The sequence below is a fragment of the Podarcis pityusensis genome (assembly GCF_964106645.2).
Source record: "Podarcis pityusensis genome assembly, chromosome: 9".
In the NCBI taxonomy this organism is placed as follows: domain Eukaryota; kingdom Metazoa; phylum Chordata; class Lepidosauria; order Squamata; family Lacertidae; genus Podarcis; species Podarcis pityusensis.
In genome coordinates, this window is record NC_138034.1 from 31,145,634 (window position 1) to 31,169,782 (window position 24,149).

A 24,149-nucleotide genomic window follows, 5' to 3' on the forward strand; every position below is an offset into this window, starting at 1 on the left:
TAGGATAGAGACTTGGAAGATTCAATGTTTGAAGGGGCAGTGGGCAACATGCCCTCTGGTGAGCTGTAGCGACAGCAGCACTCCCAAAGCATCTGTGAGCTGCCATTTTAAATCCCCATAATGCCCCAAAGTGCCTGACCTTGTGTCAATCCAGGGCACTGGGGAAATTAGAAGGGTGACTGTCAGAACCACCCACCTGATATGAGGGGCCTGGAGCAGATGCCAGTGCTGAAGGGCTCTGCCAGGATCCCAAAGACTCAGTAGCTGGTTCAATAAGTGCAATATAAATGCTAAACATTACTATCCCTTTTTACCTATACAGAAGGCTCTGGTCACTAGACTCTGTTTTCTTCTACTCCACCCCTGAGCAGTCTACAGAAAGAGATGGTTTGCACACAACACTAAACCAAACTATGACTTAGCACAGATGCACGAGGCTTCCCACAGAAGGGATCACAGCTGCTTTGCTCCTGCTCTACTCCTGCTCCACTGATGTGAGCAGCTAAGCCATGGTTTGGCTTAGCATGATGGCCCAGGCTTGTGGTTTGTTTCACTCCAGACAAACCTCATGCTGTATCCAAGGGTTGTTCCTGGGTTTACAGCTTGTGGTTTGTCTGGAGTAGACAAACCATGAGCTCAGGTTGGACAGCACACTTAAGACAAACTTTCTTCTTCTTTGGCGATCACTCGTAGCCAAGTAAGATTGTCTTCCATAAACACAGTTTTAACAGTGAGTCCGTAAGTGACTGTGGAGGCCAATTCTGGATCCACACGTCCTTCCATAGTGGGAACATAGGTTTCCAGGTGGGAGTTGATCACGGTGAGGGTTTGCCAAGCGTGCCTTCCTCTTATCACGTTTCTCCATTTTGTCCTGAGTTCAAGAGTCTTCAAAGCCCATGGCACCTTTGGTAAAGGCTGTTCTCCAATTGGAGCACTTGCAGGCCAGTGTTTTACAGTTGTCAGTGTTTATACTACATTTTTTTAGATTTGCCTTGAGAGAGTCTTTCAGCCTCTTTTGTTGACCACCAGCATTACACTCTCCATTTTTAAGTTCAGGATAGAGTAGTTGCTTTGGAAGACGATAATCAGGCATTTGCACAACATGACCAGTCCAACAAAGTTGATGTTGAAGAATCATTGCTTTGACACTGGTGATCTTTGCTTCTTCCAGTACACTGGCATTAGTTCGCCTGTGATTAGTTCCCAAGTGATGTGTAAATTTTTTCGGAGACACCGTTGATGGAATATTTTGAGGAGGTGGAGATAGCGTTTATAAGTGGTCCATGTTTTTCAAGCATACAGTAAGATTGGTAGTACAATAGCTTTGTAAACAAGCATTTGGGTTTCCCTGTGAATGTCCCGGTCCTCAAACACTCTGCACTTCAATCGGGAGAAAGCCGCACTTGCAGAGCTCAAGTGATGCTGGATTTCGGCATCAATGTCGGCCCTTGTGGAAAGATAACTGCTCAGATAGGAGAAGTGATCAACATTTTCCAATGTTACACCATTGAGTTGGATTTGTGGTGCTGCAGAGGGGTTGTTTTGTGCTTGTTGGTGCACCACTTTGGTTTTTTGGATGTTGAGCGATAGGCCAAGCTTTTCATAAGCTTCTGCGAAGATATTTAGGATGGTTTGGAGGTCATCCTCTCAGTGTGCACACACTATGTTGTCTTGGCTTAGCTCTCAGTGGTGGTGCAGCAGGACCACAGGTGCAGCACTGTAGCTGCCATCTCTGGGAACTCTCACGAGATGATGCTAAGCCATGGCTCCATTTTATTTCACTTCCACACCCCATTACTTTGCCCCATCAATAGCATCCCCACCCCAAATGCTTTTTTCCGCATGCACTTTCTACTGAGCTCCCTACATTCACACACGCCTCAGAGTGAGTTCTTATTTCTTCAAGGCAAATGCTACAAAATGCTGTTGATATCTCGTTCAAAATATATTCATGCAGAAGGACGTGGACCCTTAGGTCAACTCATGGTAATGAGATGAATGAAGAGATATGGCTGAAATGAGGGCCCAGCATAACACAGCCCTCTCCAAAGAATCTGTCACTTGAACAAAACAGGTCGGGACTATTTAGTATCCGAGCTTCCAGTATGGTTGCCATGGTTTCTGCACAGAGAGCAATGGACTGCCTTGCAATTATATTCCTTCCAATGACAAATAACAGGGGACTAGGAAATGGGATAATACAATCTTTAGGCCTCCTGTCAGAACTGTGAGATGCAAGAGGCAGCATTCATTTATCTCTGAAACACCCTAACAACAGAGAGTGCAAACTGATGTACTCTAAACAAAATGTCCATTGGTTTAGCTTGTAGGCTCCTCTTGTCTTTCAGCTTTTGTTTTCTGTAAGTATGGAATTGATTCGAAGTTACGTGACACCAGTTCAGTTCATGTGGGTCACTTTGATTCTGCTGAAAACACCCTCAAATCCACTTGGGCAATCTGGAGGAGAGGCATCCCCAACAGCTTCTGTGCAATTCAGTCAGTGCACATGCTTGAATTCAGTGTGTGCATGCAACACATTTGTAAAGGAAAGGCTTCTTTTAGGCCCCTTTGATGCTTGAAGAGAATAAGGAGGTTTGCAACAAAGCCAATCAATGACTGACACATTAAATTTATTCAGTGGTAAACACAGAGCAGGCATCATGGAGGATTAAATCAGACTAGGCAATGACTTGGAGCTAAATACAAGTGCTACTTACAGAAAAAAGTTGTAGTAACAACATCTTACAGTGCAAGAAGGCCAGGTGTGAGCGTCATCAAGACCTGAACTTTTCGAGGGGTGCAGGAAGACGGTAACAACATTAAACACAATGCCTACTACATAATAAGCAAAGCACAGTGGAACCTTGGTTGTTGAACGCTTCGGAACCTGAACAATTTGATATCCAAACGCTGACAACCCGGAAGTGAATGCTTCCGTTTTCGAACACGCTTCGGAAGTCGAACGACTTCTGAGGTGTGTTTCTCCATTTTTGAAAAGCAATTTGCCAGCCGGCAATTGCGCCTCAGTTGTCAAACGTTTTGGAAGTCGAACGGTCTTCTGGAACAGATTATGTTTGACAACCGAGGTTCCGCTGTAATTCTCTATGACACTTTCAATTGTGAAACAACTGAACTGACCTTGTACACTTTCCAAATGCATCTAGCTTTCTTAATAGAACAGTCACATTATTTTGCCTTGACAACTTTCTGCCTTATGAGACTCAAAGGATGCTTACCGGTAAGTGTACATGCTTAAGTGTAAATCAGCATGCACAAGTCAAGGGCTATAGCTAAGAAGATAGGTCCATCTTGCTCAGTATTGTTGACACCGATTGGCAGTGGGTCTCTGGGAATCTTTCCCAGCCCTGTCTTGAGATGCCAGGGATTGAACCTGGGACCTAACTATAATTTTCAAATATATTTTATTGTTTGGTTGTGTCTGTGGTGTTTTAGTTGCCTTGTGAGCTGTCTCGGATGCACTGGGCGCAGAAAGGCAGAATAGAAATTGTGACATAAATGAATGTCAGAAAGATTGAAATGTACTGCTGTAAAACACAAAAGGCTGCCTTATACTAGATTATACTATTCATCCATCATACCCAGTATTATTCACTCGCATGACCTAAACAGATGTGTACTTAAATTCCTAGTAGGCATCTATGTGTCTTGGTTTTCCTTATGTAATTCCAGGTGTGGCGGAGCCAAATAATTATGGTATAGGCAGCTGGAAGGGTTTCTTACTGCCCTGCTGAGATCAGAGTGGAGATCTCCCCTCCAGGCTAGGTTTTCCTTTAGCAGCTTTGGCAATTCTGCAACTCTTCCTTGGGTCCAGCCATTTCTAGCTATGACTGCACATAAGATAAGTTGCCCATATTGCCTACATGCACAACGTATCTGGGCAATGGAAATTATATGGAGGCAACTGTGTAGTTTTTCAAAATGTGGCTCGGTAGAGAGGAGCCACATTGTAGTGATTACATTGTAAATGGCATTTTGGTTTTTGGTGTGCTCAAAATGGAGTTTATGTTATAGAGCAATACTTAGAAGGAATATCCCAGGGGCCAAAAGGCTAATCACACGCCCAAAACTAGATGTGGCCCAACTTAAAAACAAAACAATAAACAACCACCCCAAAAGCCTTGAGAGGTTGTTAGTTTGAGCAAAGCAACAGAGGCGGATGGGGTGGATAGCTATTAATGGCTGCTGCTGCTACTACAACTACTCCAAAGTTATTACCCAATGTTTCTTCCAAGTAACTTAAGGCAATTACTTTCAAGAAGCTCAAGGTCAGTCTGCCCCCAGCCTTCCCCAGGTTATACTCACAGCAATCCTGTAAGATATGTTAGGCTAAAAGGTAGGCAATGCTCAAGGTCATTCTAAAAGTTCATGGCTGAGTGGGACTTTGAACCTGGGTCACTCCAGGCCCGCTCTGACTTGCTAACCCTGGGGCAGCCAACACGGCGTCCTCAAGGACTACAACTCCCATCAGCCCCTGCCAACATAGGCAATGGCCAAGGGTGGTGGGAGGTGTAGTCCAACAACATCCACAAGGTACTACTGTACATGTGTCTTCTCATATGGGAAAGCATCTTGGAAGGGATCATTGTGAACAGAGAAACTCTTGGAGGGTAAAGGGCTAAGAAGCACTCTGCTCCTCTATTCTTCTGCTAAAGCTTACAGCCTCCTGTGGCTACTTTTGGTTGAAGGAGGGGGGGAAGGTCAGTAGACAAATACACTTGACTACATCTCATTTCGTTTGAGTTTTAGAGATATAGTGCATGCCTCGTACCATATAAAAGCAGCATGTACCATGAATAAACATTTTGACTGCTTACCTTGAAGGAAATTTCATACTGCTCCCCTCCCCAGATTTCTAAACCTGGATCGTAGCCACCGAGATCCCAAAACCACTTTCTGTTAACAGCGAACAGACCTCCAGCCATAACAGGGGATCTGACGAAGGAATATAACAAACTGTCAATGGCAGGCATCATCATGGCATGCTTGAAAAGCTGAAATGACTGGCAAAATGTGCTTGATGGAGACAGATACGGTGGGAGTTACCAGCATGTTATGTGACAAGGGTGCCCTTCAGATGCTGCTGGACTCCAGTTTCCAATATCCTTGACCACTCTAGCTGGGGCTGATGGGAACTGGAGTCCAAAAGGATTTGGAGGGCACCACACTGGCTGTCCTTGGTACATGGTGTGGTTCTCATGAGCATAAAACTGGGGAATGGGAATCTCACCCATGAAAGAGAACACAATGTTTCTCCAAGCAAAAACACATGGAGTGACAATGTTAGTTGTACGCAGAGTAAACCCACTGAAATAAATGCACAAGTATCTATTCTGGGTATGATTTAGCTGCCTATTACCCATAGTATGCAAAGCCCATTCAGACAAAGCTCTTGCAGCAAAACATAGATAGAGTGTTTAATGGTCTCACGTCATATTGTCCATGGAATATGAATGGGGTTTCACCTTTACAGCATTGATGTTTCCAAATATATGAACACATTGAGTGGCATTTTAGTGAATGGTTTTACCGAGATTTTGACCTTGCATTTCCAACTCTAGCTAAAGTAAGCAAGTTGTATTTTTTGTTAATACAATTCCCTTGAGCCTCAACATAATAAACACAATTACTGTGCCTGTTTTGTACGCAGTTGAGCTTGTAGCCTTCAGTACAACCCCTAGCTCTCATGCTCGATGGAAACTCAGCCTGTAGCTAACCCAAAGTACGTGCGACTGAAACAATCACATATTCCTTCCCAGTTTACAACTGATTGCTAATAATGCCCTCAATCCAGCTAAGGTTCTCACTTGAAACCAAGGGGGAAAGTGGCTTGCCAGCAATTCAAGGCTCATTGCTTCCAGTGGCATTTAGTTATACTGAACTTTAGCTGGATTGGGGTCAGTGTGTTGGTTACCCTTTTTCAATGGCGTCATTCATTCCTTTCCATCTACTTTTCACAATGGCTATGAAACACAATAAATAATGGAATCCCCGCAAAATTGCATCCTGAATTGATTACTCACTTCAATTAGTTTCAACTCAAGACATGCCCATGTTCAGAACACTATTTATTTTACTTTATTCGTTTTACAGATTTATAAACCGCTTCATAGACAGAGGTCGTTGAAGTGGTATACAACATGATAAAATGAGATAAAGTATAAGAATTATAAACTCTAAAAACAATAAAAACCATTCCTACGATGTCCACAACAAATGTAGGGTGGAATTCAGAGTAGATTTTTCTTTCATTGAAATCATTTCTGCTTGCTTAGCAGAACAATCTCCCCTATTCTCCCCTGCATGCTGTTCTGGGTGCTTTCTTGATCCTTCAGAAGGAATTTTGAGGAGTCATGGAGGGCACACAGTGCATAGCTGTCAACTTTTCCCTTTTCTTGTGAGGAATCCTATTTGTAATAAGGGAATTTCCCTTTAAAAATGGGAAACATTGACACCTATGACACAGTGGGAGGAGTGGGGCAGCCCTATTGCATTAGAGTCCTAGCTCTGATTTCCACTAGTGGAGTGGGTGAGTTGGATCTGTCCCAATAAAAGCATTTCTATAGATGTATAACAAGTAAATGGCTGGGCCACAGCTTTTTAAATAAACAGTAGGTGCCTAAACACCAATATGTCAATTTTGGCTGGTACTTGATTTCAGAGGGCTGGAGCTGCAACACTAAAAGCCCAGTTGTAATAAAAAGTAAGCTCATCTCTGCGGCATGCTGTACTCTCAGCAGTGTCCCACCTAAGGGACACAGTTGCTTTATGGGGCAAGGGGCTCTTTTAGGTAACCTGGTCCCCTCTTTAGGGCTTTAAATGCTAACAGCAAACCAAACAAAACAAAAAACTGCATCCAGTAGTCCATTGGCAGTCACTACAGCTCCTTCAGCAGAAGTATTATATGGTGTCAATGGTATACCGCCCCCCTGGTAAACAACTTAGCTATTGCATCCTACACTAGCTGCAGCTTTTGGGTTAAGCCCTAAAGAAACCCTACATAGAGCACATTTCAGTAATGTAGTATTGACATCACCAAAACCACAGTGGCCAAGCTATCTCAGTGGAGGCCCGGCTGAAGCTGCCTTACTAACTGAAGCTGGAAAAATTCATTCAAATAGCAAAGATCAAGCAGCATTCCTAGACTACATACCTGTTCTTTCAAAGAGCCTCTGTCTCAGCTGGAGTTTAAACTCTGCTTATTGGTCCTCATCCAGCCAACCACTGCCCCGGACGCTAGTCCAAAGCCTGCACGGTCACACGGTCACTTCTGTTTCAGATCTTACGGAGAAACAGAGCTGTGTGTCATCATAATACTAATGACACTTGGTTCAAAATAAGGCCACTCTACATGGTTTCATAGGTTAAATAGCATCGTGGGCAAAATACTGCCCTGTGGCAAGCCGTAACTCAAATGCCAGGTGGCCACAGGGCATCCTCTCAGTGCTGCTCTCTGGAACTGCCTAGTATTTATCTGGAACATGTCACAAACCACAAAACTGAGCCTTACATAAAGTGTGTGCATGTACACATTTGTAGGTGTGGCACGTGGGGTAGTGGACAGAGCTAGGAGTGGGGAGACCTGGGTTCAAATCCTCATTCAGTCATGAAACTCCCTGAGTGATCCTAGTCCAAGCTCCAGCTCTGGTCTGACCTATGTTGCAGGGAGGTCATGGAGATAGAAAGGAAGAATGCCTGTGCCGCACTGAACACCTTGAAGAAAAGGTTGAATAAACAAATAGCATGCACACATATACTGTGTGGCCATCAAATTTCACAGGTATGTGGAAATAGCTGCCTCTGGTCCTGTAGGGAAATTCCAATTAGTTAAGATTATGGGAAAGGCTTCCATAGTTCAGGTGGACTAGAAACGAGCCAAAAGAACGTTTTGCCTCTGGAAGCATACAGGAATTTGCAGCAGGAGGACGAAAAGAAAAGGGCCCCCGTTTTGTTGTCTGTTGCCCTTGGGTGTCATGAAAGATCAGGCTGGAATGATAATACAATGCCGAAGTACAACAGTCAGTTACATTTAATGTTTGAAAAGGAACAAACATAAAAGCTACTAGTTAACGAGAGAGCCTGGGAGTGATTTTTCATCATCCCGACATCCCCTTAAGATTAAAGTTCCACTGCCAGATACAAGCAAGGCCAGCAATATTCTGGCCAGGCGATCAATCTTTAGTTGCAGGATGCCACCCCTGCTCCCTTACTGCATTACAGGCCTTAAAAAAAGAAAGAAAGATGATCATAACTAAGTAAATCCTACCAATATTTTAAAGAAAATTAACTCAGAAGACAGGTAGAGGGGGCTTAATACCCAATTATAACAATCCCTACCCCTCACTTCAGAGGACAAGCAACTCTTTCAAAGGACTATCTGCCCTGCCCAGGGGTTTTCTTTTGCTTTGTTTAGGATTATAGATGGCTCATTACAATTTCATGAGCAATCCTTAAAGATACAGAAAGTCTTTGATAGCCTTTGCTGAAAATGGATCCCTGCAGGTAGATCAATACCCAGATATCTTATCCTTCTTCTCCCATAAGAACGCTCTCTGAAAGTAATTCAAGCACAGATAAAGTAAACACACATACACACACCTTTTAAATTTCTATAATTTCCACATTGGATCCATGTGTGCTTTAGCTTCTGCATGTGAAAATGTTCAAGTTTCTGATATGCATCTAATCAACACAAGCAAGAAGTTCTGAATCATGAGTCAAACACAAAGTGAGAAAGGCGTGATACCTGATGAAACCTCTTACAGTTTATATTTAGATACAGTTTATATGTGAACGTTGTAAGGGCAACTCATGCCCAGATTTCAAAGGAACACCGTGGAGATGTGGTACAATACCTTACACAGGAGGTTTCTTGTTCTAAGGAGTCGGGTTATTCTAAAACAAGTCATTTACAAGTCCCTATAGTGTTCTAAAAGCAAAATAACGTCTGATGATCCAGATCAAACCTCATATCTAAGCAGTCAGGAATGATGGGTGCTTGAGAGAATCACCTACCAAACTGACCTGTGCTCTTAGGAATTTGACAATGGCTGTTCAAGGAACCTACATTGCTTTATTGACAGTGATGGTTGGGGAGGGGTTCCCTAGGCCAGTGGTGGGGAATCCTTTTCAGTCCAAGATCCACATTCAGTCATGGACAACATGGGCACATGCCAATAGCGGGTGGGATTCAGTGCAAAAGTGGGTGGAGCAGGAGAAGTGAGTCTTACTGTTATACAGCATTTTTAAATTTAAAAAATCAGACTCTAGTCTGGTGTTTCTGACACCCACCCACATTTCTCCATCCATGCAACCAACAGACACGATAACAGTTTAAGAGCATATTTCAGGAAGGCATGGAGCGGGGCCATGGAGAGGCGTGGTCCGGTGAGGGGTGTGGTCTGGGGGCCAGACAGAGAAGCTTAGAGGGCAGTATTTGGTCTTTGAGTTTGAAGCGTCCCACCCCTGCCAGTGGCAAAACTGCCAGTGACAGAGCAAAGCTGTGGGGAGGAGCCCCTCCGCCCTGATTTTTCATCACCAGGAGCTTCCTTGTAACTGGCAGTCAGAGGAATGACAGCCTTCTCTTCCAGTTATTTGTCTAATCCTCTTTTGACGCTATCTACTTTTGTGGCTAGGACTGGCTCCTGTGGGAGCGAGTTCCATAGTTTAACTATGTGCAGTGCTATGAACTACTTTCTTTTATCTGTCCTGAATCTGGTGTTACGAGAGAGGAAGAAAGGAAGGAAACATTTTCTCTATTTTCTCCATGCCGTGGCAGACGCTATTTTCCAGGGACGTACCTGATTTAAAGAAGCTGTCCTGGTTTCTGATTTGATCCCAGTGTCCCGCTTTTCCTTAGGAGGTCCCTATTTTCATTGGAGCAATGTTGAAAGGTATGGAGTTACCTGACTCCCAAGCTGTTTGAAGGCAATCCTGTATAGGGACGGGTTTTTTTAAAAAAAAGTTTTAATGTTTTATTATGTTTTTATATATGTTGGAAGCTGCCCAGAGTGGCTGGGGCAACCCAGTAAGATTAAATTTATAAATAGTAAAATTATCATTATGGAATGGGACGTCCCTATTTTCATTGGAGAAATGTTGGAGGGTTAAACTATTAAGCCACCTCTTACTCGCCTTTTCTTGAAACTAAAAAGTCCCATATGCTGCAAACTTTCTTCATAGTCTCTGATCATTTTTGGTTGCCCTTTTCTGAATATCAGCTGCAGCGCTCAAGTTACCTGGCACTGCACATATTAGCAGCTTTCCTGCTTTGATCTTGTAACAAAGTTAACTGCAACTAGAAGGATGCCAAAGGGTTAATCCCAATCCCAAAGACTACTTCTTACTCAAATAAAGTAAACCTTGATCAACCCACTCTTTTTTATCAGAGGAATTCCACAATACAGCACACACTCTCACACAGAGCCAGCCTGCCTTTTCTCCAGACACTCTCAAACCTGCACACGGTGACACTGATTCAAGCCGACAAGGGCCTCACACTTTGCTAAGTGGATGAGACACACAGTTAATGATCTGGCCTGTGATCTGCCACGGAGCAGAGAAACTGGGTGAATATTGTCCCTTTGATCAGTAATACAGTCAGGGACTGCAAAGGCACTCCTTTCCCACTTATTTGCCCCAGTCCACGCCGGTGGCACATGGGAATAAAAGATAAATGTTCATATTTCATTTACTCCGAAGTCTCTGGAGATTAATACAGCCGTCAGAAGCAATTATTTGGTGGCAAGGATGAAGACCAAAGCTCACGCCGTGCCATGTCTCAGCTACACAAAAGCATTGCCAGCCGGTTATCGCTGGGTAGCAAAGTCCCAGAAAATGCTGTAATTAGGTTGTGGGAAAGGCAGCCGCCCGGGTGAAATGAGAAGGCAACTAGGTGGCCCAAAGTAATTTGGCTTCCTGACATGTGCTCTTACCTCCATCCTTCCTATTTTATTAGCGCTCTATAATATACCGTTACGCTCTTATGGAAGGTAATGGGGAGGCAGGCACTTAACTGTAATGAAATTAGATTCCTCCTCCTTTGCACCAGAGGCACAATGACATTTTCTTGTAAAAGCCATGAAAGCAGTTTTTAAAAATGGAAGTGACAGAAAAAACACTGGCACCCACTTCCTGGCAGAGGATGAAGGAGATGAAAGCTGATGAGGTTGAGCACTTTATTGTCTCGTGTTAGCTCCCGCTCTTCATCCAAAGTCGCAACAAAGATGGGCAGGCAGTGCTCTCGACACCCACGGAAATGAACCTTCCTCTTTTATCACCCCACAAAGAGAGATTGTTTCCACATTCCCACTAAATAAAAAATAATAAAAAGGGGGGGGGCTTGGTTTAGTAATAAAAACGAAATGAAAGTCGTCTCTCTACATTTACACAGGTTCATTTGGCGGGATGTGGAATGAGATGGAAATGAGCCTTTCTAAGAGCATGCGTTATGAGAGAGAGCAAGGAAGGGTGGCACAGGATCGACACTATGATGCCTGGCATGTGAATCCCTCTGAATAATAAGATCCGGGCTTTTGTGATACCGCTGAAGCACTATTTCCATTTGAACTAGAGCTTCTGTGATTTGTACAGAACAACCTGACCCAAAATTTGTTGCACAGCAGCAGTAGAGAAACCAGTCAGGTACTGGACTACCAGCACTGGCTGTTTCTTGGTCCTGGGAGGTGGCTCTGCTTCCAGATGACAAGGCAGAAGCATCTATCAGTATGGCTTTGCACCTACAAGGGGTATTGCACAAACAGATCCCTCCAAAGGAAGGGTAAGTAGGCACAGCAATACCTAGTAGGGACAGGTCAATCTGTCCATTTCAGTTTCTGTTTTTTTCAAGTTCATCCCATTCCCACGTCAGTTTGCAAACTTTGAAAAGAAATCCTCATGAAAATTCATGCATATTTGTGTCTGCATTTCTTCCATTAGCTATTCGCTTTTACAAGCAATTTTACTTTCCACATTACTTGCACTACCCTACGGATTTTTCTGCACACTTTCTTCTGATATCTATATCTATCATATCTATACAGGGTTTTTTAAATTTACTGTAGAACTGCATTGCAAAATTCAGGCAAGTGTGAATTTTGAAGAATAGCTTTGTTTCAGTTTGTGGATTGATTCAGGAGATATGAATTGGGCAGATTTGCATTGTGAATGGAACAACGCCCACCCAATCCCATTCTCTCCCTGGCTTAATTGCATCTGGTAAACCTCAGATTATGTTAGGTCCTTTACTAATGCTGGCATCACTAAATGAAGACACAGCAGTGACATCAACAGATTGATACCTGATGTATCTCAGTATCCTTGAAAGGGAAATGCAACGTTTTCCAAAATGTGTTTATGTGTGAGGTGTGGACAAATGTACCCTTCTTAAGTGAACAATTTTTCTGTTTCCTAGCAACAAGAGCTGATTTCTGAAACCATTCTGTGGTGTAAATATTTGTGGTGGATTCAAGACAACTGAACCTTTCAAATTATGAATAAAGTTGAGAGGAAAGCCCAGATCAGATGTCCTATCCAGGGTGAATGGAGAAACATGATGGGACTGAGATTCATGTCCAGCTGAAAGTCTGCATAGACCTCACACATATACAACCACATGTGGAAAATACATTATCCCTATCACCAGGAACTGTTTTGCTAGAGTTCACAGTGAGTTGTATGCATGTAAGTATCATTAGGCAGACATTCAACTGAATGCACACAGGCTGGGATGGTGCCTGCATTCACTCATCATGCCTACCAGTGGACTGTGACCAAGAAATGTTTAGGCATTTAAGGGCAAGTTTGAAGGGTGTCAATGTGACACTAGTTCTTCTCAAGTTTATGATCATTTCCTCTAGTCCACATTTCATTTTCTGATAAGAATATAAGATGGTGCCATGCCAAAGGAAGTATCTTAAGGCTGCATATATGATTCCCACATTTATGTTTTCTCAGCAATAATGGAATCAGATCAGCCTTTGAAGACAACAACTCACATGGAATAACCCAGTTTGGCTCTTCAGTATGTACTTATTGGACTTATGCATAAACTTGTTCATGGTCGAATATTGTTGATTTAATTGAGTGTTCAAAGGATTATCTCAAATTGGTCGTGATATGCAGGAATAGATATTCTAAAATTATTTATATGCTGTCTTTCAACCCTTAAAAAAGCCACCCAGGCATCTCACATAAAAGCAATAGAAACAAATTAAAACCCTGGAGCGTTAAAATAGAGATGTGGAAAATATGGAAACAACGAGGAGAAGCAGGACTAAGATGTGGAGATTTGCTTCAGAGATCCGGACTGTGGGGATCTCCAAAAAATTAATAAATATAATTCTGATTATAACTTGGTCTTTTTTATTTTAGTTTTTTAAATTTTAATTGAAGTATTATGATTGGATATATTAATTGGCTGTTTCTTATTGGAAAATCAATAATTTTTTTTTTTTAAAAGAAATACATTAAAACCCAACGTACTGTTTAGATGTTGAACTTCAGCTCCCATCATCCCTGGTTGGGCTTATTGGAGCTGAAATCCAACAACATCTGGAAGTTTCAGGTTTGAGGAAGATCATTCCGCATCCCAAGCTAAAAGCTAGGTGAATTTGTCAAAAGTTTTTAACTTTTTTTGAAAAAGCATTTAAGAAAGGCACCATACAAAAGCCTTTAAGATCATGGTGCAGAGGTCAGCATTTTAAGAAACAAAAAGCACACTTCTTCCACCTGGTGGCCTTCAGATGTTTTGAGCCACAACCCCCACCAAACCCGGTCAGTGCAGCTTGGTACAAAGTGGGGGAAGGCTGAAATAACACAAGATACTGCTCTGTTGGTTTCTCTCATCTCAAGTTATATTAGACTGTAAACACAATCATCTCTATTAATGTTTTCTAAAAATTGCATGGATACAATGCAAGAATGGAGTAAAATATTTTTTTAAAAAAATTCTGAATGGGATTAAGGAGTTCCAATGCAAAACACTGTCCACTAGGACTCAAGCTTTGACAAAAAGCAATGCAGTCGAAACTAAGTTGTCTTTGGGGGTCAATTAAAGTGGACTCTCGACAAGATCTTTCCATCTTTTATGACTACAGCGGTCCTGGAAGGGCAAGACCTTCGTTAGTTGGAAGACGCAGTGCCTCAGCAAAGAGTAATAGACGGAAAGAGATTGACTGCATTTCGCTCGAGAAAAATGAGTCTTGCAGAAGTCAGCATTCTGTCTCTGTCTGTTCTGTTCCCAGGAAAGAGACAACAACTACAAGCATATCTGACATAGCGTGCTCCATTTTAGTGATTTTTCTACCCTCGTACATCACCCTGTCAGCCCCAATACCCTTTGGATACCCTTCCCTCCTTATCATTCTGGGAGTGGCACATAAACTTGCATTTCCCAAGGTGACAACTCTGCACAGTCAAGAGCTCTCTGCGTAGAAATCTAAAATGAACGAGTCTCCCCTTTTCCCTGTGCCTCTGCCGAGAAATTCATCTTGAGGCTTGATTTCAACATCCTGCTGCACTGGCAAGATTAGCAAGCAGAACCGTGGGGATTCAGTAGTCTCCCCTGCTTTAGGTTCCATTTTAGAGCTCAGATGAGAATACCCAGGGATCAAATTCTGGTAAACGTGATGAACACGGAAAGCATAAGTAAAAGGAAACAGCGAAAGCTCATTCAGTGCCATCTTCTGTAATCTGAGTCTACACTTCAGGTGGCATCTGAAAGCTACTAGATGGCCTGTTGTGAAACAAGAGAAAAATGATAAGCAGCAGCAAGCAACAGCAACAGACCCACTGTTTTTCTATTGAGTCAAGAGAATTAATAATGTAGATACCCTGTAGCCATGGAGACCAGCTAGGAAGATTCCATACGTGACCCAGTAGCAAGACCTTCCAAAGCAAACGAGTTCAGAAAAGTAACATTCATTGTATCCGGGAAGGTGTGTGACACTGGGCCATGGGCGGCAGCATCTGGGACAGAAGTAGGTAGGAAGTATGAAACAGAACGTAAGAGCAGCCCTGCTGCATCAGGCCAGTGACCCATCTAGACCAGCACCCTCATTTCACAACGGTCAGCCAAATGCCTATGAGATGTCGGCAAGAAGGACAGGAACATACCAGCACACTTCCTGCTTGTGATTCCCAGCCTGTGATTCAGGCTACCTCTGACAGGGGCGGAAGAATATAGCCATCACAGCTAGTAGCCACTGATAGCTTTATTCTCCATGGGTTTGTCTGAGCAAAGGGTCAAGCCACAAGATCAGAATGAATGACCAAAAATGATCAAAAGTTCACGCCAGAAGTTCAGAGGTACAGCTGTAGGTCTGAGTTATTATGAAGCTGAGCCAAAAGATCAGATGCCAGCCCAGCCCAATCCAATCCAATCCAATCCACAATCACACATGTATTTTTTATATAACTAAGCCAGGAGCCAGGTGCAGAGAGAAAGGGCTGGTATGCCTTCAGATGAGAACTGATGGTGACTTAGCAATGTTCCTATTCATATTTGTGACTCTTATACTGTTTCCTGCAAGAGCTGGCCAATGAAAGCCAACTCTGCAGATGGAGCTTGCTTATGAAACACAGAAGACCCTGATCTCTAGAGTGATATGCTTCCTTTCCTTCCCCTGGGTTTCCACCAGAGCTCTGAAGTGCTGAAACTCAGAGGTTGAGACTCCACTACACTGGCTGAAATCCAGAGACCCCTTCCCCAAGAGCCTGACAGTGTATTTGTGTGAGGAGGGGGAGAAGGGTATGACTGCCATTCCCCACCCCCCAAATTATCTGATTAAAAATCCCCCCTCTCTATACTTGTATTCTTTTACATACATAAGCACGCCTTCTGTAATGGTAATGGAAGTCAATATAGATGAGCTGAATGCCAAAGTCAAATCAGCTATAATATCAGTTTGAGGGCCTTGATTTGAGAATGAGAAAATTGGTAGAAAGTGAGACAAGGAATGGATGAAGTTAATACTATGGGTTAAGGGAGACAAATGCCCGTGAGATGAGCTCTATGGTGAGGGTTCTAGGCAGAACTAGTTAAACATTTCTGGGCAAGCTATAAAATAGTGAAGAAGAAGAAGAATTTGGATTTGATATCCCGCTTTATCACTACCCTAAGGAGTCTCAAAGCGGTTAACATTCTCCTTTCCCTTCCTCCCCCACAACAAACACTCTGTGAGGTGAGTGGTGCTGAGAGACTTCAGAGAAGTGTGATTAGCCCAAGGTCACCCAGCAGCTGCATGTGGAGGAGCGGGGAATTGAACTCAGTTCACCAGATTACGAGTCCACCGCTCTTAACAACTACACCACACTGAGAAGAGGCAAGGGCCTTTCATAGAATGAAATAGGCATCCGGTCACATGAAGGTGCGCCCCCACCACTTTCAAGCGGTGAGGCTAATGTATCATTCATGACAACAGGCAATGCCATAGTGGATACTAGCCACATAGCTCTCCCACATTTGCATGCAGTGGCTCACCAATTTGCATGCAGTGGGCAGCTAATGCATGCCTACCACAAGCCACCCACAAGTGTTTACACTGTGGAAATGTGCCAGTTTGATTGTCACAAGCCACTGCATAAGAAAATCTAATTGCATGGAACAGTTTCTATGTGGTTGCATTTAAAGTGGCTAGAGATGCTTGAAGAATTTGATTTCTGTAAACACTGATGGGGAATGATCTGATCCGCATCTTGGGGATTAGTGTGTAGATCAGAAGGGAAATTATCCACTGGATTCAGCACTTTTACATAACGTTCTTAGCTCAAAAACAAGTACCAAGGTAACTTAAAATCTGTACTTTAGGATAAAGTACTTTTAGTAATGGATAAATTGAGAAGAAATATGTATTTTGTGATCAAATATGTAAAATACAGATTTTAAAAAAGTGAATTAATATGAAAAAGACACTTATTCACGAACACATACTTATTAATGCACGCATGTGAAATTGATGACTCAAACCCCCAGGTTCTTATCTGAGATGAATTTAACCCAGGTTTTTATGGAAGAATGGATCTTATCAATCTGGGTAGTTGAAAATGAAAACATAGGCAGTTACAGCATATTATATAATGCACTAACGATCTGTCAGACATTCCATTTGTTTCCCAAGGTGTAAAAAAAATGTCAATTTCTCTCCAGGAGCTTTCCATTTCTACTTGGATAATTCATCTTTGGAGTTTTTTCAAGTGCAGACAACAGTGTCTGTGCGATACACAATGCACATTGTTTCTGAAGATGAATAGGGCCTCTTATGTTTTTCTAAATTAAAAAGTCATTATCACCCTGCTTATCACAGCACTATTTAGATAAATATGATAAAAGAAATCATACATTGGAAGAGGCCTATTGCTAGACTAGCAAGGCAATTGAAATGGTACCACCCACACATGCTAAAATTATCCATATGCTTACTGGGCACTTCAGATTGGTATTTCGATTATTAATCTTAAAAATAACACTTTGTGAAATAAAAGCTTTTGCGGAGAGCCCAGCTCGGTAGGGTGGCTACAATTCAGAAGGTCTAATTGCTATGCTGGGCTGCCTCCCCCTTGGATACATCCTCCTTTAATAAACTGTTTTAGTGATTTCTGAAAGCTCCATTCACACAAATCTATTCTAAATTATGTTCCTCGACTGTGTTAAATAGCTTAACAAATCACTGAAGGCTGTTCTTTATTAAGAAAAAAAAAGGTTGCTTTCTTAGTGAAATGCGTGGCAGTCTGGGGTGAATTAATGACATTAGAAATATCTACCCTTCAGGAAACATTTTTCAAACACCACCTACACAATGTCAGGGTTGATCATCACTTCAGCACACCGAGTCTTATTTTGCCTCCATGTCTTAATGTGGTCCAACTGTACAGTGTCAACCATAATCAGGGGCATCTTGCCCATAGACAATAGTGGCGTGGGGCACCAGAGCACCAGGATTTTGGAGGGCATCACAGGTTGAGTGTCCAGGAAGGAGAGTCAGGGCGCGCTCCCTTCCCTGCTCTGGGGCAGCCCTCTCCTCTCCTCTTAGCCACCCATCGGAGCGCGCTGTGTCCGGCTCAGGGAAGCCCCTTTGCATCCCCTCCCACAGGGGCTGCCTGGGCGCCTGGCGGGTGCAATAGGGGGTAATTGGCTGTAGAGCCATTCCCAGATGCCTGATTTCTTGCTCCTTTGTCCCCTCAAGACTCCACCCCCTGACTCTCACAGTGTTCTTGGAAGGTTTGCCAGCATCCTGAGTGAGTAGCTGGAGGTTCCTGTCCCTTTGAGCCACTGGGAGCCAGCTAGGAGAGAGAGAGAGAGAGAGAGAGAGAGAGAGAGAGATGGATGGATCGGTGCTCCTAGCTGGCTCCCAGCTGGGGGGGTGGAGAGAGGGATGGGAGCTCCTAGGAGACCAGGAGTGACTTGTCAGATTTTGGCTGGCCCACATGCATTTGAGACTACAGAACATGGCCCATAGGCTGTCTTGAACCCCACATATATATTCCCATGTAGTGGTAGAGCTGCTGCTTTGCATGCAGTAGATCAATCCCAGGTTCAATCCTCAATATCTTCAGGTAGAGCTGGGAATGCTCCCTGTCTGAAACCCTCACCACTGCCAGTCACGGTGGACAATAAATTCAGCTTCCTGTGTTCCATAAGCCACTACTAGTATATCCTATCAGGCGCTTTAACAGAGAACTATCTCATATAATTTATGTAAGATGATCCTTTTTTTCTGTGTTTATTTCCCTTTAATCTCTTGTGAAAGGAAAGCACCTCTGAACAATAATATGCTTTCCCTTGGATATGTTCCAGCTAGTTCTGCAATCTGATATTGAGTGTGTACTTAAGAATTATTGTGGGTAAAAGGAACACAAGCAGAATTGGCTTGGATCACAGTGGGCAGTGCAACAAAAGCCCTGCTAGTGCTTAGAATGAAAAATCACACTGATCTGTCCTCTTTGTGCCAAAAAATGGCCTAAAGTGTTGCACTGCTATACCAGCTGACAATTCCTTCTGGATCTTTTGCTTTTGTTTAAAACAATGATGCTTCCTAATTCTGTTGTTTCTGTGCAGATCACATTATCTAGTTCTTGCTGCATAGCATCACTTGCTTATAGATTTCTTTCTCTTTTACACATGCATACATGAACACACACACCAGTTTAAGAAAAAAAAACACTCCTTCCAGTCTGTTGCCAGATTTAGGCTTTATCTATAATTTCTGGCTTTGCTCTGCTGTGAGCTTCTTGGATTGTTTTTATGAAAAAAGAACTGTTGGACTGGCTTTGCAGTCATTTAGATGTTTTTTTTAATTAAAAAAGATCTGAAATTAAAAAGAAATCAACATTGTTAAAAACAAGGTGTTACATAATAAGATAATCTGTCTTAAATCTGCAAAAAACAAGAAAAAACAAAACGTGGTGTTGTATATATAAGTGCATTGTTAATAAATGAGCAACTAAAAAAAGTTTGTTTATGTTTCCTGATTTCTTTTCCCAAGCAGTGTAACGTGGTGTCAGCTCCCTAAAAAAGGTCGACAACTCTGGGAAACGGGGGGGAGGGGGAGGGATCTTTGCACCACGGCACCAGACATGCTTAAGACAGCCCTGACCATAATTATGAATGGGTATAAACAGCCTGTTTTAGTAGGCCAATGCATAGAGTTGGGCTTCTTGCTAGAGATTTGCCTGACTTCCCAATCATATCTGCATGCTATTCTTTCTACTCACTGGTAGTTTTTAGCCTTCCAGGGTTGAGGATGACAGGAGTGGAACTAATGGAGAAGAGGACTACTGGAGGTGTCTTTTCAGCATCAACATCAACTTACCCCTTTCATAAACTAAAGGTCCAGTAATGCGCTAAAGTTCCAAGCAGTGCATAAGGGAGTTTATCACCACTGTTTTACAAGTTTTAAAATAGGACAATAGATATCATATATATATCCTCACAATCTCATTGAAGTTATTTAATATTAAATAAAATGGTGTATAATTGCATTTGTACTGTATTGCGAAAAATGCATAAACAAATGATGGCTTGTATTTTTTCCATGGCAAAGATAGGGTGGGCTAGCTTTTGTGACTGAGACACGGGTCTGGATAGAATTTCAGAATGTTTGCTTATGTTCATGAAGCAGCCCACACCACTCGGAGTCACAAGTTGCTTTGCGACATAGGAGCCAACTCCTAGGGGCTGAGGTCCTTTGCCCCTCCAATAAAATATTAGAAGGGGCTGGGCCCCGCCAAAGTTGATGGACAGTGCCATTCAAATGGTGTGCGTATGCCACATCTTGTGATCGATTATGTGGGGCAGGGCTTACCTGGGCTCCCCCAATATTTTATTCAAGTTGGCACCCTGGCTTTGCAAGCAGACACAGATCCCTCTGGGTGTTGCCCAAGATGCAAGCAAAGCTGGAAACAGAGAGGGACAGAATTCATGTTGATTTTGAGCTGAAAAAGCTGGGTTTTGGCCAAGATCCTCTATCCCTGTCTTAATGGACCACAAATGGGCTGGTTTCACCTATCAATAATTTATATCCAACTATTTTATGACATATGTGAAGTTTATATATCAGTATGTTGGCTGGAAGGACAGAAAACAGGCCTATAATGATTTTCAGCGTGCCACTTACAGCTGAGATGGGATCAGTCTCATTCATTGGTTCGGGAGAAAATGCTACTTCACCCTACATTCCACATAAGCAGAAAAACTGTAGTTCATGGAAGAGGTAGGTAGGCCAGTGGGTCTCACTGTAATGGGAAAATTAATAATGATTCATTCACACATGCTCTGTTTTGCTATGTGTACAGTAAAATAAGTCATTTGGCTGAAAAGTATTATTATTGTTAATTATTATTGTTATGTACTGAAATTCTCACCCTGGGCCAGCAGGGGGATAATGTAGATAGTTATGCAAATGAAGGATCGAAAGTGACGTTCAGTGATTGGATAGTTTGTATGCAAATGAAGGATCGAAAGTGACGTTCAGTGATTGGATAGTTTTAGAAAATGGCAACAGTTACATTGTTCTGGAGCTCTATATAAGCAGGCTGACTGAGCTCCTCAATTCAGTTCTGTTCCAGCTTACAAATAAAGAGCTGCTTTGGAAGAATCACTGTGTTGTCTGATATGTTCGCCCACAACTTAACAATTATTATTAATTATTATTATTATTAATTATTATTATTATTATCATCACCACCAACACCATCATCATCAGCCATAAATTCTTCTTGAGACTTCATTCGCAATGAAGGGATTTTTCTTTTTATTATTTTAAGCATGTACTTAAAAAAAACAACAACTAGCTTGTTTGAGATTCTATCTAGCACCAGACTTCTATACTGCTGCTAGGCATCCTTGTTCATTTAGCCTGAAGTCATTCTGGGATGGCTTGCCTTTTGCAAGTGCCCTTTTAAACCTATTTTAGAATTCACATTATGCCAATAGCATCTGAGGTTAAAGCGCTTTACTTGAAGCCTCTTATGTGAACAGCATACTGTTTTGAAATGCTTTATATGTGAACTTGGGAGGGCTGATTCATTTTTGAAGTGGAAGAATTGCCCTCAATCCATGGGGGTAGCCAGGATTTTTGTTTTTGTTTTTTATTTTAAGAACCCACATGATTAGTCAGTTAGTTAAGTATTTCTCTTGTTTTACTTGAAGTGTGTGGGGGGGCAGCTGCCCCCCTGCTCCTCCTTGGCTATGCCCATGCCTCAATCAACTCTGCAAAAAGATCCTGTAGATACCACTATTGTCTTATAAAAATGGTTATCACGTAAGGCTTGCAGGTGAAGGAGCTTTCAGAAAGTTACTCACCTTGCTTACCTATGTCCACCTCTATTTTCCCTTACTCAAAGTGCTCCCTACTTTATTTCTTTAGGCAATAGTTAAATGGCTTTTCTGTGTTTAACATTATCCATGCATTAAGGACATCAAGGTTAGATTCCTCTAATGTGCAGCACATGGGGATGCCTTTGAAGACTGCCAGGAAATGCCAACTACACATCAGCTGGCTAATCTGATCATTTCTCACCATTTTAAAAGCTATGCACTTTCCAGGGACAATTTGAAGTGCTGGTTTTAACCTTTAAAGACCTAAAAATGGGTATTTGAAGGAGTGCCTTTCCCCATACAAATCTGCCCAGACGCCAAGGTCTGCAGTAAAAGTTCTTCTCAGTGTTCCTTCAGCCTTCAGAGCTCAGGCAGGTAGTGACTAGGGAGGGGCCTTCTCAGTGGTGACACCACACATATGGAATGCCCACCTCAGAGATATTAGAGGTGAATCCTACCTTAGGTGCCAGGTTAAAACTATTAGGGTTCCCCTCCCCTTAATATTATTTTTGGGACCTGCTGGCACAAATGTGCCCACCTCCTATGGCGCCCACAAAGGTCCTCAATAAATATTCCCTCAAAAATTCACAATGAATGAGAGAATTTGCTCTTCCTGCTTAATTCCTGTTTGGGCTTGCTTGGCCATTCCTACATCAACCCCTTTTAAAATATGCTGACACTACATTGGATGCCAGGATTGGACACCCACCTTGTTTTTCATTCTGAACAGTGAAGAGATGCAAAGAGCTTCTTGTGTGATGTAGGTGCCTTTTTCTCATTGATTGGGGCATGCCGGCACCATTTTGTGATGCTGTCTCTTTTTCTGCTCTTTTAAATGCAGCAGCCATTTTCTGTTATGCCACATTCCCCCTCCTGCCATTTTGTGTTCTTCCACCCCCCACCCCAGTAGCCATCTTATGGCTGGAATGTATGGTACTTTCTCAAGGTTGCAAATGTGTCTACTAACCCAAAAAGGCTGGTGACCCCTTATTAGCCCACAAATACAAGCTGCATTACTTTTGAACTTCACTTGGAGACTAAACAGCAATAGAAGCCTTCTTTGTGCTTTCACCGGATTAGACTTTCTGACCCCTTTTTTCATTTTGGGTGTATTCCCCTTTATAATTGAGGGTGGCCATTGAGATGGCACTGTCTACTGTGTGTGAAGCTCTTGCAAGCATTTCCTTATTATCATTTATCATGGCTATTATAACAACTGGGCAGTAGGCTATTGTGGAAGAGCTGGCCCATCACACATGGTCTTAAAGATGTTCTCTTTACTGCAGAGGCTTTGTTAGTGTCATAAGAGGGATGTGAAAGAACTTTAAAAAGGATGCCCGGGGCTAGGAATCCAGTAGAATCATAGAATCATAGAGTTGGAAGAGACCACAAGGGCCATCGAGTCCAACCCCCTGCCAAGCAGGAAACACCATCAGAGCACTCGTGACATATGGTTGTCAAGCCTCTGCTTAAAGACCTCCAAAGAAGGAGACTCCACCACACTCCTTGGCAGCAAATTCCACTGTCAAACAGCTCTTACTGTCAGGAAGTTCTTCCTAATGTTTAGGTGGAATCTTCTTTCTTGTAGTTTGGATCCATTGCTCCGTGTCCGCTTCTCTGGAGCAGCAGAAAACAACCTTTCTCCCTCCTCTATGTGACATCCTTTTATATATTTGAACATGGCTATCATATCACCCCTTAACCTCCTCTTCTCCAGGCTAAACATGCCCAGCTCCCTTAGCCGTTCCTCATAAGGCATCGTTTCCAGGCCTTTGACCATTTTGGTTGCCCTCCTCTGGACACGTTCCAGTTTGTCAGTGTCCTTCTTGAACTGTGGTGCCCAGAACTGGACACAGTACTCCAGGTGAGGTCTGACCAGAGCAGAATACAGTGGCACTATTACTTCCCTTGATCTAGATGCTATACTCCTATTGATGAGGCCCAGAATTGCATTGGCTTTTTTAGCTGCCGCGTCACACTGTTGGCTCATGTCAAGTTTGTGGTCAACCAAGACTCCTAGATCCTTTTCACATGTACTGCTCTCAAGCCAGATGTCACCCATCTTGTATTTGTGCCTCTCATTTTTTTTGCCCAAGTGCAATACTTTACATTTCTCCCTGTTAAAATTCATCTTGTTTGTTTTGGCCCAGTTCTCTAATGTGTCAAGGTCGTTTTGAAGTGTGATCCTGTCCTCTGGGGTGTTAGCCACCCCTCCCAGTTTGGTGTCATCTGCAAATTTGATCAGGATGCCCTTGAGTCCATCATCCAAGTCGTTGATAAAGATGTTGAATAAGACCAGGCCCAAGACAGAACCCTG

At 42.7% G+C, this 24,149-nt stretch overlaps 1 protein-coding gene and 1 long non-coding RNA gene across 10 annotated transcripts in view; one reads left to right on the forward strand and one right to left on the reverse strand.

The window, feature by feature from the left end:
- The window catches only part of LOC308485770, a 111,841-nt gene extending 98,508 nt beyond the window's left edge, over positions 1 to 13,333 (forward strand). The window contains exons 7-8 of one of the 5 annotated variants that reach the window (XR_013990746.1): positions 12,431 to 12,699; positions 12,973 to 13,328. This is a non-coding gene — a long non-coding RNA (uncharacterized lncRNA). Of the gene's footprint in view, positions 1 to 12,430 lie in introns of all 5 variants that reach the window. The other 4 variants (XR_013990743.1, XR_013990744.1, XR_013990745.1 and 1 more) reach the window with 4 other exon arrangements.
- GALNTL6 (polypeptide N-acetylgalactosaminyltransferase like 6) overlaps positions 1 to 24,149 on the reverse strand; it is a 504,553-nt gene that overhangs the window by 54,407 nt on the left and 425,997 nt on the right. For all 5 annotated transcript variants that reach the window (XM_081021716.1, XM_081021719.1, XM_081021718.1 and 2 more), the window contains exon 8: positions 4,836 to 4,953. In XM_081021716.1, coding sequence (XP_080877842.1) covers positions 4,836 to 4,953 — 118 coding nt within the window. The remainder of the gene's footprint in view (positions 1 to 4,835; positions 4,954 to 24,149) is intronic.